The 17858-nt window shown below is 42.3% G+C and overlaps 1 protein-coding gene across 1 annotated transcript; it reads right to left on the bottom strand.

Annotated features, from left to right (window-relative positions):
* Positions 1 to 278: 278 nt before the first annotated feature.
* On the bottom strand, positions 279 to 17559 carry LOC129849951 (transient receptor potential cation channel subfamily M member 7-like). The gene is made up of 9 exons (XM_055916637.1): positions 17418 to 17559; positions 8711 to 8749; positions 6916 to 7126; positions 5684 to 5897; positions 5178 to 5302; positions 4683 to 4854; positions 1239 to 1413; positions 998 to 1121; positions 279 to 452 (listed from the first exon to the last, which is right to left on the bottom strand). Exons 3-9 carry the CDS (start codon positions 7069 to 7071, stop codon positions 279 to 281), a joined length of 1140 nt encoding a protein of 379 aa, XP_055772612.1. The 5' UTR covers positions 7072 to 7126; positions 8711 to 8749; positions 17418 to 17559.
* Between the last annotated feature and the right edge of the window lie 299 nt (positions 17560 to 17858).

Genomic DNA, 17858 nt, shown 5'->3' with positions numbered 1-17858 from the left:
GAGCTCAGGAGTAGAGGGAGAGAGCAGGACGAGAGAGAGCTCAGGAGTAGAGGGAGAGAGCAGGACGAGAGAGAGCTCAGGAGTAGAGGGAGAGAGCAGAACGAGAGAGACAGACAGGGAGGGAGGAGAGAGTTGACTTCTCAAAACATATCTATAGTATCAGTTTCAAAATGAAAACATAAGTGAAAACTTTGGCTACACAACCCACTGTCTCGCCCTTCTGTTTTATTATTATGATCTTTTCATTTGCCCTCTCCCTTTCTCTAGGAGGTCAGAGGTCAGAGAGGAGTCATGGGCACAGATCTTCTGTCAGTCAAACAGCAGGACACTGAGATGAAGTTACCCATCACACACACACACACACACACTACACACGCACCTTTCAGTAATGCCCTCAGTATGGCCACATCGATATCCTGGTGGTCCTCAGAGCCGATATGAAACACAGTGATCTGTCGTTCAGAGGAAGGAGAGAGGGTGAGAAAACCCACATGGTCATTAAAAAATCTAAACTAATGCAATACTTTCTGGTATTAATGAAAAACGATAAGCATTATCAGTATCATCCATATCTTTATATTAAATTAAATCTATATTATATATATTATTAAATTTATATTAAATCAGACTATGAACTGACGACACAGTACGCATTGTAGGATTCAGCTTTCTCTTAAAATTCATTCAGTATTTGTTAAGGATCCCCATTAGCTGTTGCCAAGGCAGCAGCTACTCATTCTGGGGTCCAGCAACATTAAGGCAGAACACTTTACCCAATATATTTAGTCCACTACTCCACTATCACATATTTACAAAACAACATCCATGTGTACGTGTGTGTCTTATGTGTATGTGTGTCTGTGCCTCTTCACAGTCCCCGCTGTTTCATAAGGTGTATTTTTATCTGTTTAAAAAAAAAATGATTCTACTGCTTGCATCAAATACCTGATGTGGAATAGATGTCCATGTACTAACTGTGAGTTAACCATGTGTTTACCAGTTCTTTGCTCTTCATACATTCCATAAGGGTCTGGAAGAGGTGCAAAGCATCGCTGTGGCTGAAGTTGAACGTCTTTTTGATCGTAGCGATGATTTCCGTCTCCACACCGTCAGGTAGACCCCTGAAGGGTTAAAGGAAGTTACATCCACGATCATTCCTCTAAGTAACGGTCCTAGCACAGAACCCTGTGGAACCCCATTATATGTGGTGCAATCTGTTAGAAGAATGTGTGTCTCACCCCCCCTCCTCAGTCTGTTTGTGGACGTAGGCCAGTATGTCAGCAGCACGCCCAGTCCCCTCACAGACCACCACAGGAACAGGGGGAGTCTCCTGAAGGTACTCCAACACCGTCAGAATTACGTTGGGACCCCCCTCAAATATCAGCGCTACCACAGGAACACCCTGACCAATTCCTGGGGGGGGAGGGAGAAAGAAGGACAGAGAAAGAGAGAGAGACAGAGAAAGCCAGAAGATCACTAAATATGCTGTTAAGAACATTGGAAACATCTCAAATATCAACACTGTATGTTCATCTAGATGCTGTATTCTATTGGTCTCTGTTTGTGATGACAGTAAAGGGTTACCAGAGAGACATGTGACAGGTCTTAAAGCTCCATTTTAAGAGGGTGTTTCAGCAGGTCAGCGGACTGCCACACCATAATAACAGTGGGTGTACATACTGTATGGGTGTCTGCCTAGGCTATTTTAATAATAGGGGATCTAAGGTTATTGTGATAATAGCCGGTCTCTGGTAACTGCCTCTGTCACACACTGGCACTTAGAAGCACCACACAGAGACAGAAAAGGCCAGGGGAGATACAGCAACTACAGTAGACACTGACTGATAGACTTCTTTTGCTAATCTTTATCAAGGGTGCCAATAATTTTGGACCTGACCATTATTCTTAGACATGGCCTTCCGGTGTTAAAGTACTCTCAACACACAGCCACATGCCTGTGGTGGAAAAAATAATTATAAAACGTTACGTTTGGATCCTGGATGCTAATTGGTTGATAGTCATTAGTTATTTACGATAATCCACAGGTAATGTTTGTTAACAGTGTTATTTGAATTATCACTGCGCATTGACTGTCACAGCCCAGCCAGGCAATTCCAAAACTTTCTCTCTACCGGAAACAGCATCTTGACATTATTTCCCCATGTTTCTAGCCTAGCATTTGGTTTGCAACAGTGGGGGTTTGTCTAAACCCTGCAGTCTGCCTCTCTGATCTCTGCAACAATGTTGGAATGCAACCTTCAGCGTGCAAAATGAGAATGAACGTGTCCGGACGAGACAGACAGCTTCTCTGAGCCAGGGGAATTCATGCAGGCCCAGTCCTGGCCGTTCTGCCGCCCTAGGCGAGAAAAAATGACCGCCCTCCTCCTACCACAGAAAAACTAGAATAGTGTAGCCTACAGCGACAGCCCACAATGCAATTTTATGAATGCCCATCCATGTACTACTGTTTGTAAAACAGGTAGTTGCATTGGTTTATTAGCCTAATCCTGATTCCTGACCAAGGTTTAAGACTAATCATTTTGTCTATTTAAGATCTGCATATGAGATACCCAAGACTATCAGGAGTTATGAGTCCATTTTCACTGAGAATCCATGTGTTTACACAGCCAGAAATGCAGAAGTATTTTCTTCTTTGCTGTCATCAGCTCGTAAAAAAATTGACAAATAGGCCTACAATTGATTCATGACAATTTAGCCCCCGGAGTGAAACTCCCGGACAGCAGTCGTGAGTAGCCTAATTTAATTCCATATTGTCCATTTTATTTGGACCCATCCTGGTTTTAGGATATTGAATTGCATTTTTATTTAATAGGGCTATTTGGTCAAAGAAACGTGCTTGATGTAAAAAAAAGTGTCTGTCTCATAACATTGTCATAAATATGGTCTCCAGTCCGTAGGCAACAGAAAAACCACAGGTTACTACTCGTTCTACTATAGGCTACATGATTAATGTTGTGACTTGAGTGTTGGTGGAGCGTCGCAGCTCATCTCCAACAGCACCCTGGAGAGGCATGCTGGGAATGGACAAGCTAAATATTTTGCAACCCTGACTATGGCAAAGTGGGCACTCCTTATCATGGGGTGGTATCAGCGCTTACCTAAACAGCCGTATGCCATTGGGCGAGATACGTTTTCATTGTTTTGGGCAGAATTATGTGAGGCGTTATGTGTTGTTGGAGGTGCGTCTTGGTCACTTTAGCTCCTAAAATGCCGCCCTCGTAAATCTGCCGCCCTAGGCAACCACCTAATCCTGCCTAATGGGCGGGCCGGCCCTGTTCATGCATCAGCATTATTATTATGGATATATCCAAAGAAATGGCAATAGAAACAAAAGGTGAAACAAACAAACATGTAGCTAGTTTGCTGTCATTCCAGCTGCTTGGTGTGATTGTGTTAGCTTTAGTTGCTTAGCTAGAAAAGGAAATATTGCTAGCCTGCATAGTAACCTTTATCAATTAGAACGGACGACCAGTCCACTTGGCAAGCTAATGTGCCAATAAAACAAACAAAATGTGCTTTTAGCAAGCAACCACATAAATAGAACACACAACTGGGGTTTGTCCAGACACTATCATTGGGGGGAAAGATTAATAAAATTAATTTACTAATTTTTTTGTTTTATGAAAACATGTTAATCATTTTTTTTTTAAATTTAAAAATATGTTAGTAATCATTTTATTTAAGCAATAAGGCACTCAAACCTGTAGATTATCATGAATAACAGACTCAAACCTGTAGATTATCATGAATAACACACTCAAACCTGTAGATTATCATGAATAACAGACTCAAACCTGTAGATTATCATGAATAACACACTCAAACCTGTAGATTATCATGAATAACACACTCACACCTGTAGATTATCATGAATAACACACTCACACCTGTAGATTATCATGAATAACACACTCAAACCTGTAGATTATCATGAATAACACACTCAAACCTGTAGATTATCATGAATAACACACTCAAACCTGTAGATTATCATGAATAACACACTCAAACCTGTAGATTATCATGAATAACACACTCAAACCTGTAGATTATCATGAATAACACACTCAAACCTGTAGATTATCATGAATAACACACTCACACCTGTAGATTATCATGAATAACACACTCAAACCTGTAGATTATCATGAATAACACACTCAAACCTGTAGATTATCATGAATAACACACTCAAACCTGTAGATTATCATGAATAACACACTCAAACCTGTAGATTATCATGAATAACACACTCAAACCTGTAGATTATCATGAATAACACACTCACACCTGTAGATTATCATGAATAACACACTCACACCTGTAGATTATCATGAATAACACACTCACACCTGTAGATTATCATGAATAACACACTCACACCTGTAGATTATCATGAATAACACACTCACACCTGTAGATTATCATGAATAACACACTCAAACCTGTAGATTATCATGAATAACACACTCAAACCTGTAGATTATCATGAATAACACACTCAAGGGTTGTTTCCCGGCACTCCGCTTCCCACTGTGTTTAAGAACAGCCCAAAATTGTGTGTAATTCACTATAATCCACGATTCTCATGCCTTATTGCTAAAGTATCCTCTGCAGTTTGATGTGTTTATCGTGTGTGTGTGTGTGTGTGTCTCTCTTACGTGCGTGTATCCTCTGCAGTTTGATGTGTTTTTCCAGCTCGCGGCGTAGTTCGACCTCAGCTCCGTACTTCCCCACCGTCCCATCATCCACCAGTAGGAAGTGGGAGTGGAGGTTGTTCAACACGTTGAGCTTGGATAGGGGGTTCAGCAACGTCTGGTAGGGGGCTACAACCTGGAACATACGCACCCACACACTTTACTCTGACTGGACAGCAGATCTTTTTGACCACTTCAAATAAATACTGGGTAAATAAGTATTGTGATGTGCTTGTTTGTGTGTGGGGGGTTTTGGTTTCACTATCCAGAAGTCCTCACAAGGATAGTAAAACAAGGAAAATGACATTTCTCCGGTCCCCACAGGGAAACAGGCTATTTTAGGTTTAAGAGTTAGGTTTAGAGGTTAAGGTTAGGGAAAATAGGATTTTAATCAATTGTTTGGTCCCCACAAGGATAGTAAAAAACAAACTTTTGTGTGTGTGAGTGTGTGTTCCTCACGTCTCTCCCGATGAGGTCATTGCGGTTCTCAATGACGCCCCAGGGAGCGACTCCAATTGTACAGATCTTCCTTGACGATCTAGAACAGTGTTCCTTCAACGCATCACCCACATGTTTGGCAACACCTGGAGGTCAGGGGTTAAAATACAACCAATCAACACCAAGCAAAACAAACTAGTGTAGTTGTCAGGACAACCAACTCTGCTGTAGCTGAGTGTTACTATCAGGACCAGTCAGAATAAACACCAGTCTGGTTAATTAACCCACTAAGTAATCAGTTAAACACTGTCATTAAGTAAGGAGTCAAACATTATCATTAGGTCTCCATAATGAGTTAAACACAGTATATAGGTTCCAGTAGTGCTGGGATGGAGAAACACAACTCTGCTAAGACAGAACACCCGACTTGTGTGTCTTTTACCTAATAAGAACAGTAAGTCACTGTGTGTGAGAGAGTTTGCGCGAATCTGTGCGTATGTACGTTTTTCTATGCCCGTGTGTATCACCTGTGTTAACCCCTCCTGTCAGTATCCATGCCCCGGTGGTGACAGCCGCTTTGATCAGGCCCTTCCCCACCACCTGTTTGATTCGGGGGTGCAGGTCAAAGTTCTGGATGCCTCCGTGGACAGAGATGAGGATCTTAGGAAGCTCCATCTGCCACTCATTCAGCATCAGCCTCAGGATGCTCTCTGGCCTGCTGTCATGGGACAGACGCACATACTGGGGAAGGAGAGGAGTGGAGAGGAGGGGAGGAAAGGAGAGATTGGAGGGTTTGAACTTCTCATGTACAAACTTCATGTTGCAGTCCTTTCAAAATACACCCATCTTTTATTTGAAGTTTGAACTGGAGCTTAACATTCTTAATGATGTTCCAATGTCAACACTTGGGTCTTTGAGGGTCGATTTCCCGGACCTACACGGACATGCTTGATACATCATCACCATTAAATGTGTCAATCTGGGCCATGGAAAGCGGTCCTGAACGTACAGTGAAGGATATTCACAGTCTCACAACCCCTTCACTTGTTCCAAGGCATAATAAACCTGTAGTTTTAAGAGGGGGATTTGCCCGTATTACAGTCACTGCTGTTTCTAAACTATTACACTAAATGGCGTTGCGATTATATTCACCTACTTCATGTAGAATAACCACAATAATAACCACTTATTTTAGCCCAAAACGGATGGAGGTGACTCATCAAAAACATTGCATATGTTTTGCAAGGAATACACAGGCCTAAGTTAGTCTGAGGTAAAAGTGTTTTGCTAGGTGGTGTATAGGTTCTGCATCCCAAATGGCACCCTTTTACCTACATAGTGCACTACTTTTGACCAGAGCCCAATGGGCCATGGTCAAATGTAGGGCACTATATAGGGAATAGGATGCCATTTGGGACTCAGACCCTGGCTATGGAGGCAGACTAGACAGGCTAGGCTGCTCAGCTCAGGGAAGAGTATCCAGAATGCTAGGCCAGGCCAGGTCAAAGGATGTCTTATAATGTATACCTTGGAGCTGGTTTGCCAGCCAGATTAAACCTACTAACTAGCCAAATATGTGGTGATGGCCAGAGACACAATGTGACTGAGACACTGGTTTGATTTGTTGTGCTAAGCGTTTAGAGAGTGTATGTCTCTGTGAGGTCCACCATGGAGATGTGAGTGTGTGTGTGTGTGTGTGTGTGTGTGTGTGTGTGTGTGTGTGTGTGTGTGTGTGTGTATAAGCTTCTCTCCACCCTACCTTGGCTCTGTAAGAGTGCGACCCTCCCTGGAAGTTAACGATGCCGTAAGCGTCTGTAGGGCTCTCCTGTGTGTGTTTGTCCACAGCCCACTCCTCCAACTCCGGCTGCACCCCACCCTCTGCCCCCCCACCCAAGTTCACGTCTGAGTACTTCATGGCCAGGCTGGCTGTAAACCCAGCATGCTGCCGTACCAGCCGACCACAGCAGCATCTAGAGGAAGGGGGGGGGGGGGGGGGGGGGCACCGAGATAAATATTATTTTACACACAGACACATCAGAGTCTCATATGAATCATCAGCTTTACCCCTCTACATTTCTATACAGTGACACACACAGGGCAGTCTGGGTCCTGCTTTCCCATACACCCTCTCTCAGAGGGATGATGTGTTCCTCCTGACACACAAAGCCTGGAAGGTAATGGTTTCTTTTCAGGACCGGGGTGTAGTACTGTACTATATACAGTACTTTATAAAGTGGAGTACTATATACACAATACTTTACAGTGGAGTATTATATACAGTGGAGTACTATATACACCGTAATATACAGTGGGTTACTATATACAGTACAGTGAGGGCTCCTTAGAGGAGGAAGGGGAGGACCATCCTCAGTGAATAAAAAAAATAGTAATGATATCCTTTTTAGATAAAACTATACTAAATATATTCACGTGTCACAAAATAATTGATTAAAACACACTGTTTTGCGATGAAGGTCTACAGTAGCCTCAGCAGCACTCTGTAGTGTAGCACCATGGTGTAGCCGGAGGACAGCTAGTTTCCGTCCTCCTCTGAGTACATTGACTTCAATACAAAACCTAGGATTCTCAAGGTTCTCACTCCCTTCCATAGACTTACACAGTAATTATGACAACTTCCAGAGGACTATGTTGACTGACATTGGCTAATATGGTGACAACGACGTAGGCTATGTGTAGAGGTTAGCGGTTATGATATAAAGGTTTGGCATGGAAAGGTTTTTTCGCCTGGTCACAGACAGCTGATGCGTTGTGCACTGAAGCCCACAAATGAAGGGAAAAGGTGAGCGGAAGAAAGCGCATAGATTTGAGAAGGAATTAACGAGCAAAGTGATCATGCTATTTGTATGTGGCTGCTATGAAAGTGAACTGTATTTGCGTGTGATCAGGGGTGTATTCATTCCGCCAAAAAACTTTCTTAAACTGGAGCAAACGTAACGGGGATACACATACATTCATTTGTCCAATAGAAACTCTCGTTTGCAACTATTGGACTAATGATTACAGTTACACACTAGATCAGCTAGATGCAGGCAAGATTGTGCAAGGCGGTATTGAATGAGACACTGTGTGTCACCTTGATTACTCAAATTTTTCTCTCGACCTGTTGTACATTGTAAACTTTCATTCATAAGATAGGTTGTAACAACCTCATGATGGGTATAGGGACAATTTGAGTATCATGTAGTAACCTAAACTATGTTACATTGAGTTGGGTGAATGGCATATGAATGACAGTCATCAAATATGCTGTAACAGAAATAACGGCATGCTCATAAAAATATTGTAAAAATCGTCCTTCCTCATCTTAAAACGACACCGACCGCCACTGATACAGTACTATATACAGTGAAGAACCATAGGCGTGGAGTGCAATAGACTAGGCTACACTTCCACACAGAACTTTAATACCAGTTATTGTTTATGTCAATACAGAATTTTAGAAGAGGTTGGTTGAATTGAGGAGGTCCCAGGGTCTTGAGTCAAGGACTGGGCTCATGTCTGTCTGAGAGACCAGAATAGGGCCAAAGACTCACCTCACCAACTGCTGGCAGATCTGACATCCTGGAAGGCATCTGAAACAACATCAACAAAAATCTTCACATTAGACTATGAAGTAAAATATAAGTATTATACATACACTACTGTTCAAAAGTTTTAGAACACCTACTCATTCAAAAGGTTTTTCTTTATTTTTACTATTTTCTACTATATTGTAGAATAATAGTGATGACATCAAAACTATGAAATAACACATATGGAATCATGTAGAAACCAAAAAAGTGTTGAACAAATAAACATTTATTTTAGATTTGAGATTCTTCAAAGTAGCCACCCTTTGCCTTGATGACAGCTTTGCACACTCTTGGCGTTCTCTTAACCAGCTTCACCTGTAATGCTTTTCCAACTTCACCTGTAATGCTTTTGCAACCCAGCTTTGTCCGTGGGACTTATAGTGAAGCGTGATTCATCACTCCAGAGAACGCGTTTCCACTGCTCCAGAGTCCAATGGTGGCGAACTTCACACCACTCCTGCCGATGCTTGGCATTGCGCATGGTGATCTTAAGCTTGTGTGCTGCTGCTCGACCATGGAAATCCGACTTACAGTCCTTGTGCTGACGTTGCTTCCAGAGGCAGTTTGGAACTCAGTAGGGAGTGTTGCAACAGAGGACAGATGATTTTTACATGCTACACACTCGGTGGTCCCGTTCTGTGAGCTTGTGTGGCCTACCACTTCGCAGCTAAGCTGTTTTTGCTCCTAGATGTTTCCACTCAGAGCTCTGGAGTTCTTCTGTAGAGATGGGAGAACCTTCCAGAAGGACAGAGAGCTCCTTGATGAAGTCCTGAGCGCTCTGGAGCAGGATCTCAGACTGGGGCAAAGATTCACCTTCCAACAGGACAACGGCCCTAAGCATACAGCCAAGACAACGCGGGAGTGGCTTCGGGAAAAGTCTTTGAATGTCCTCGAGTGGCCCAGCCAGAGCACGGACTTGAACCCAATCTAACATCTCTGTTGAGAACTAAAAATAGCTGTTTATTTTCTGTGAAAACCTTTTTTTTAATACATTTGGGTTTATTTGAAATATTTTCATAGTTTTGATAGTTCCTCACTAAGGATGGTTAATTTTAGTGTGCACCCGTTTAAAGAGCGTCCCGCAACCTGCGCCAGAAATAAGAAAATGTAGTTCCGGTAAAATAGGTATTTCGTTTTGAATGGTTTTGGCAACAGATGAGCGGTTTTCTACATTGTAAAAGGTGCAACCACAGACACAAAGCCATGATCCATTTGGTTCTATGGCAGAGGCGGTGGCATAGCTAAGTTCAGAGCCATATATTAAGACATAAATGACTCTGGTTAAGCCTAATCAAACTTGCCTGTGCGAATGGTTTTCAAACGATACAAATGTAACAGCCTGAGCACACGACTTGAAACAAGGATACAGATGTAACCATGTGCCATTTAGTGTGTTATCTGACTGCCACTGCTCCCATGTGCCATTTAGTGTGTTATCTGACTGCCACTGCTCCCATGTGCCATTTAGTGTGTTATCTGACTGCCACTGCTCCCATGTGCCATTTAGTGTGTTATCTGACTGCCACTGCTCCCATGTGCCATTTAGTGTGTTATCTGACTGCCACTGCTCCCATGTGCCATTTAGTGTGTTATCTGACTGCCACTGCTCCCATGTGCCATTTAGTGCGTTATCGGACTGCCACTGCTCCCATGTGCCATTTAGTGTGTTATCTGACTGCCACTGCTCCCATGTGCATTCCACTGGTCACTTTTAACTAAGTGTTCAATTTTTTTCAAATCATGATTAGAAAAAGCTTCCCGGCACACCTAAGTTCCTCAAGACACACCAGGTTGGGAACCACTACTTTTAGAGTGTGGGGATGGAATCCGTGTCACTGAGGGCAAACTGGCAACGATTGATGTCATATCGGGAAAAATAGCCAGTCTGAAATCCTTTGTTAGTACTTCACAATAAAATAACTGTTTTGAAGAGAGACGACTTATTTGAGTGTCTAGCTGTCCAGTAGACGTGAACTGAATGACTGTAACCTACCACACACTAGCACCCTTTTCACACTTTCTCGAACCCAAACCGTACTCTGCTTACTTGGATTTTTCTTTTCAGATTGTCTTTCCCAACACAGTTGCAGCATTGTAACCAGGCCAGCATGGTTCAGTAGAGTGAAAAGTGTACAAACGGGACCTCTGTAGAATTCCAGCACTGCAATGTCACATTCCAGCAAGTTCAAGTAGGAAATACTACAGTACTAAGTGGCAGGAGACCTTCAAGTTCATACAAGCCTTAAACACAACACACATAGCCTAGCCTACACGTCAGACCATCATATTATACTGTCAGATTATAAACATAGAAAACAACACCTGCTCCTCATTTTAACAAAGGCTTTTGGTTGCGCCCGGTCCCCAGAGGCAGCAGCCCTGCAGCAACAGTTCAGCAGCATGCACTACCTCTCTCTCTTTGTGCTGTTTGCAAATTCCATAATTTGGTGCTTTGTTGATGGTGGTGGAAGACACGGTCTCCTGTGCCACTCCAGAATCAAGATTAGTCTTGAACCCTGGGAAGCTATATTCACGAGCGCTCCAATGTATAAATGTTTTGAAAGTTTAAAACGAGTAAAAGTTCATGAACATTTTATAAAATGTAGTCCTATGTTGTTGTGTATTTAGCAAACTATTGGTGATGAGATAGTATAAAACTGTTTTATACCAAGTGATGCAATGCTAGGTTGGCTATTTTAGCTAGGCTAACGTTAGCAAGCTAGCACAGTATCTTGATCTTCCCTTTTATCTTTCTAACTGCAGTTTCAGATGAGCAGCACTCAGTGAGTCAGTGGTCACCCTAGTGAAAAAGTAGCTTAATGGAGGTGCCAATACAAAAGAGGAGAAAAGTGCAGGACGTAAGATTGAAGGAGTGCAGTAGACTAAGTAAATGAATGGCTACATAGCTATCTACACTGTACAATTCACAATATACTGGTAGTATGCAGTTAGCTAGCTAGCTATACTTATTGCCAGACAGTAAATCAATCATTTAGCTAATAAAAGCAGAATTTAATTCGTCTTAATGGGGTAACCCCATCATTAAGGCCAGACATTTTTGTCATATGATTATGGCAGGGTTCAAAGACAGGCAACAGAGAGAGGGAGCATCCCCCCATGCTGAGGCAGGGAGAGGACGAACAGGTCATCAGGTGAGAATGAGTTATAAGGCACTATCAGTTCAACTCCTCATCTTTGCTGACTATAGCCCAAGTGCTATAACAAAATGACTGCTGCCTGCATTCTGATTTCATTTGGTTGTCATGCCAGGGATCAGAGACAGTCAGTAGAGAGGGAGAGCACCACCCATGTTGAGGCACATGGTGAGGATGAACAGGACATCACGGAAACATTTGGAATTTGAGTTATAAGGCAGTCTGATAAAACACGTTGCACAGCTATTTACATCACTATCGGTTCAGCTCATCTTTCCTGACTGTAGCCCAAATGTTGTTGTCGGCATTGTGATTTTATTTGGTTGTCATGGAGGTTGAAGATGTGGCTGTGATCAACAATGACACAAAGCACCATGTTGCCGTCTGTCCGATCCACCAGGAGAAGCCGGATACCATAGATAGGAAAACAATATACCCGTCAGTGACGGGCATAAACAGGTATTTGGGACATTGAAGTGGATTGAGAGTGAAGATATGTACCCTCTCTGTACCGCTATATGTACCCTCTCTGTACCGCTATATGTACCCTCTCTGTACCGCTATATGTACCGCTATATGTACCCTCTCTGTACCGCTATATGTACCCTCTCTGTACCGCTATATGTACCACTATATGTACCCTCTCTGTACCGCTATATGTACCCTCTCTGTACCGCTATATGTACCACTATATGTACCCTCTCTGTACCACTATATGTACCCTCTCTGTACCACTATATGTACCCTCTCTGTACCACTATATGAACCCTCTCTGTACCACTATATGTACCACTATATGTACCACTATATGTACCCTCTCTGTACCACTATATGTACCCTCTCTGTACCACTATATGTACCCTCTCTGTACCACTATATGTACCCTCTCTCTACCACTATATGTACCCTCTCTCTACCACTATATGTACCCTCTCTCTACCACTATATGTACCCTCTCTGTACCACTATATGTACCCTCTCTCTGTACCACTATATGTACCCTCTCTGTACCACTATATGAACCCTCTCTGTACCACTATATGTACCACTATATGTACCACTATATGTACCACTATATGTACCACTATATGTACCCTCTCTGTACCACTATATGTACCCTCTCTGTACCACTATATGTACCCTCTCTCTACCACTATATATACCCTCTCTCTACCACTATATGAACCCTCTCTGTACCACTATATGTACCACTATATGTACCCTCTCTGTACCACTATATGTACCCTCTCTGTACCACTATATGTACCCTCTCTGTACCACTATATGTACCCTCTCTGTACCACTATATATACCCTCTCTCTACCACTATATGTACCCTCTCTCTACCACTATATGTACCCTCTCTGTACCACTATATGTACCACTATATGTACCCTCTCTGTACCACTATATGTACCCTCTCTGTACCACTATATGTACCCTCTCTGTACCACTATATGTACCCTCTCTGTACCACTATACGTACCCTCTCTGTACCACTATATGTATACAAGGTTGCAACCGGTTATTCAAAGGGTATGTGTTTTACTTGATGGTGAACGACAATGTTAAGTATTTTTGAAGTCTATTGCTTGAGAATGACACCATACTGATTGGTTTATTTTGAATACTGTTTTGCACCCCTCCCCCCGATGCTGTTACTCTCTGTTATTATCTATGCATAGCCACTTTAATAACCCTACCTGCATGTACATAATTACCTCGTCACCGGTGCCCCCGCACATTGACTCTGAACCAGTAGCCCCTGTATATAGCCCCACTATTGTTATTTACTGCTGCTCTTTAATTATTTGTTGTGTTGGTTAAGTAAGCATTTCACTGTAAGGTCTACTACACCCGTTGTATTCAGCATTTCACTGTAAGGTCTACTACACCCGTTGTATTCAGCATTTCACTGTAAGGTCTACTACACCTGTTGTATTCAGCATTTCACTGTAAGGTCTACTACACCTGTTGTATTCAGCATTTCACTGTAAGGTCTACTACACCTGTTGTATTCAGCATTTCACTGTAAGGTCTACTACACCTGTTGTATTCAGCATTTCACTGTAAGGTCTACTACACCTGTTGTATTCAGCATTTCACTGTAAGGTCTACTACACCCGTTGTATTCAGCATTTCACTGTAAGGTCTACTACACCCGTTGTATTCAGCATTTCACTGTAAGGTCTACTACACCTGTTGTATTCAGCATTTCACTGTAAGGTCTACTACACCTGTTGTATTCAGCATTTCACTGTAAGGTCTACTACACCTGTTGTATTCAGCATTTCACTGTAAGGTCTACTACACCTGTTGTATTCAGCATTTCACTGTAAGGTCTACTACACCCGTTGTATTCAGCATTTCACTGTAAGGTTTACACCTGTTGTATTCAGCATTTCACTGTAAGGTCTACTACACCTGTTGTATTCAGCATTTCACTGTAAGGTTTACTACACCTGTTGTATTCAGCATTTCACTGTAAGGTCTACTACACCTGTTGTATTCAGCATTTCACTGTAAGGTCGACTACACCTGTTGTATTCAGCATTTCACTGTAAGGTCTACTACACCTGTTGTATTCAGCATTTCACTGTAAGGTCTACTCCACCTGTTGTATTCAGCATTTCACTGTAAGGTCTACTACACCTGTTGTATTCAGCATTTCACTGTAAGGTCTACTACACCCGTTGTATTCAGCATTTCACTGTAAGGTCTACTACACCCGTTGTATTCAGCATTTCACTGTAAGGTCTACTACACCCGTTGTATTCAGCATTTCACTGTAAGGTTTACACCTGTTGTATTCAGCATTTCACTGTAAGGTCTACTACACCTGTTGTATTCAGCATTTCACTGTAAGGTCTACTACACCTGTTGTATTCAGCATTTCATTGTAAGGTCTACTACACCTGTTGTATTCAGCATTTCACTGTAAGGTTTACACCTGTTGTATTCAGCATTTCACTGTAAGGTCTACTACACCTGTTGTATTCAGCATTTCACTGTAAGGTCTACTCCACCTGTTGTATTCAGCATTTCACTGTAAGGTCTACTACACCTGTTGTATTCAGCATTTCCCTGTAAGGTCTACTACGCCCGTTGTATTCAGCATTTCACTGTAAGGTCTACTCCACCTGTTGTATTCAGCATTTCACTGTAAGGTTTACTACACCTGTTGTATTCAGCATTTCACTGTAAGGTCTACTACACCTGTTGTATTCAGCATTTCACTGTAAGGTCTACTACACCTGTTGTATTCAGCATTTCACTGTAAGGTCTACTACACCTGTTGTATTCAGCATTTCACTGTAAGGTCTACTACACCTGTTCTATTCAGCATTTCACTGTAAGGTCTACTACACCTGTTGTATTCAGCATTTCACTGTAAGGTTTACTACACCCGTTGTATTCAGCATTTCACTGTAAGGTCTACTACACCCGTTGTATTCAGCATTTCACTGTAAGGTCTACTCCACCTGTTGTATTCAGCATTTCACTGTAAGGTCTACTACACCTGTTGTATTCAGCATTTCACTGTAAGGTCTACTACACCTGTTGTATTCAGCATTTCACTGTAAGCTCTACTACACCTGTTCTATTCAGCATTTCACTTTAAGGTCTACTACACCTGTTGTATTCAGCATTTCACTGTAAGGTCGACTACACCTGTTGTATTCAGCATTTCACTGTAAGGTCGACTACACCTGTTGTATTCAGCATTTCACTGTAAGGTCTACTACACCTGTTGTATTCAGCATTTCACTGTAAGGTCTACTACACCTGTTGTATTCAGCATTTCACTGTAAGGTCGACTACACCTGTTGTATTCAGCATTTCACTGTAAGGTCGACTACACCTGTTGTATTCAGCATTTCACTGTAAGGTCTACTACACCTGTTGTATTCAGCATTTCACTGTAAGGTCTACTACACCTGTTGTATTCGGCGCATGTGACAAATACAATTTGATTTGATTTATTTTGAAGTCTATTGCTTGAGAATGACTCCATACTGATTGGTTTATTTGAAGTCTAATGTTTGATCCATATTGAAGAGTTACATTTCCAACTGTCACTGAATTATTTAATGAATTAATACTGCAATTAAATCGTGTAAAAAGTTTCTGGACTCGACTGCTTTAAAGTTAGTTGGGTATAAGAAATTAGTTATTCAAGACCATGTACTAGCCAAGCGTGGCGAAGGGTACACAAATAGAATAATGGGCTTTGACTTTCAAATGTAGTTAAATAATGGGTGTGGTGGTGACTTTTTGTTAACTGTTAAGAGTAGGAACACGGTTAAAGTAATATAGAAAAATATTGATTTTTGCAGTTGTGATTGGGGTATATTGACCAAATGATCAGGATTTCTTTTTAGATGCATTTTCCCTTAGAAAGTCAACAGAAACAACCATTTCACAGCAAATAAAATAAAATCTCCCAAGCCCCCGGACCCCCTGTAGAGGGTTGTTGACACTGGAACCAATTGACCCTGACCCTTCCAATATCCAACACAAAGTTACGCCCTTGGCTGGCTGGCTGGCTGACTGTTGGAGGATAACCTAGTAGTTGAGCTACACCCTGCCCTAACACCAAATCTTACTTACTACAGTAGTGGTTAAGTTTCACCTTCTGGCCTTTACTGACCCACTCAGTGTAATTACAGATGGCAGTGTACTAACCCCACCATGCAGGTAATAAAGACTCAAGGATGGAGGGACGGGAGAGAGAGATACATGTGAGAGACAGACGGAGAAAGAGAGAAACAGACAGACAGACATACTCTGTCATATCTGCAGTATTTCTCCTGTCTTATCCGGTGTCCTGTGTGAATTTAAGTATGCGCCCTCTAACCCTCTCCTCTTGGAGGACCAGAGTCCTAGGACCATGCCTCAGGACTACATGGCCTGATGACTCCTTGCTGTCCCCAGTCCACCTGCTGCTGCTCCAGTTTCAACTGTTCTACTTGTGTCTATGGAAGCCTGACCTGTTCACCGGACGTGATACCTTGTCCCGGACCTGCTGTATTCCACTCTCTCTCTATGATTGGCTATGAAAAGCCAACTGACATTTACTCCTGAGGTGCTGACCTGTTGCACCTGCTACAACCACTGTGATTATTATTATTTGACCCTGCTGGTCATCTATGAACGTTTGAACATCTTGGCCATGTTCTGTTATAATCTCCACCCGGCACAGCCAGAAGAGGACTGGCCACCCCTCATAGCCTGGTTCCTCTCTAGGTTTCTTCCTAGGTTCTGGCCTTAATGGCCATGTTCTGTTATAATCTCCACCCAGCACAGCCAGAAGAGGACTGCCCCCCCCTCAGAGCCGGGTTCCTCTAGGTTTCTTCCTAGGTTCCTGCCTTTCTAGGGAGTTTTTCCTAGCCACCGTGCTTCTCCATCTGCATTGCTTGCTGTTTGGGGTTTTAGGCTGGGTTTCTGTACAGCACTTTGTGACATCGGCTGATGTAAAAAGGGCTTTAGAAATACATTTGATTGATTGATACCTGTGGGGGTCTTTCGACACTGGAAGTATGTGGACACATTCCCTCTTGGTGAAAGTGCTTTCTATCCAGGATTTCTGGGACTGTGGAGAAAGGAGACAGAAATATAATGAATCACAACGGTACAAACTGGCTCCCTGTATCAGAGATCACTATAGTAGGGAAACCATGGGCCAATGTACAGTTCAAACGGGGCTGTAGCTGGTCTACTTGGTTGCTTAATTGACTTACCCTGAACATTCAACATACATACTGCATGTCCAAAAGTTTTGAGAATGACACAAATATTAATTTCCACAAAGTTTGCTGCTTCAGTGTCTTTAGATATTTTTGTCAGATGTTACTATGGAATACTGAAGTATAATTACAAGCATTTCATACATGTCAAAGGCTTTTATTGACAATTACATGAAGTTGATGCAAAAAGTCAATATTTGCAGTGTT

The sequence above is a fragment of the Salvelinus fontinalis genome, unplaced genomic scaffold (genome assembly GCF_029448725.1).
Source record: "Salvelinus fontinalis isolate EN_2023a unplaced genomic scaffold, ASM2944872v1 scaffold_1782, whole genome shotgun sequence".
Lineage (NCBI taxonomy): Eukaryota > Metazoa > Chordata > Actinopteri > Salmoniformes > Salmonidae > Salvelinus > Salvelinus fontinalis.
The sequence above is the reverse complement of the archived record's forward strand: the minus strand, read 5'-3'. Positions and strand labels throughout refer to the sequence as shown.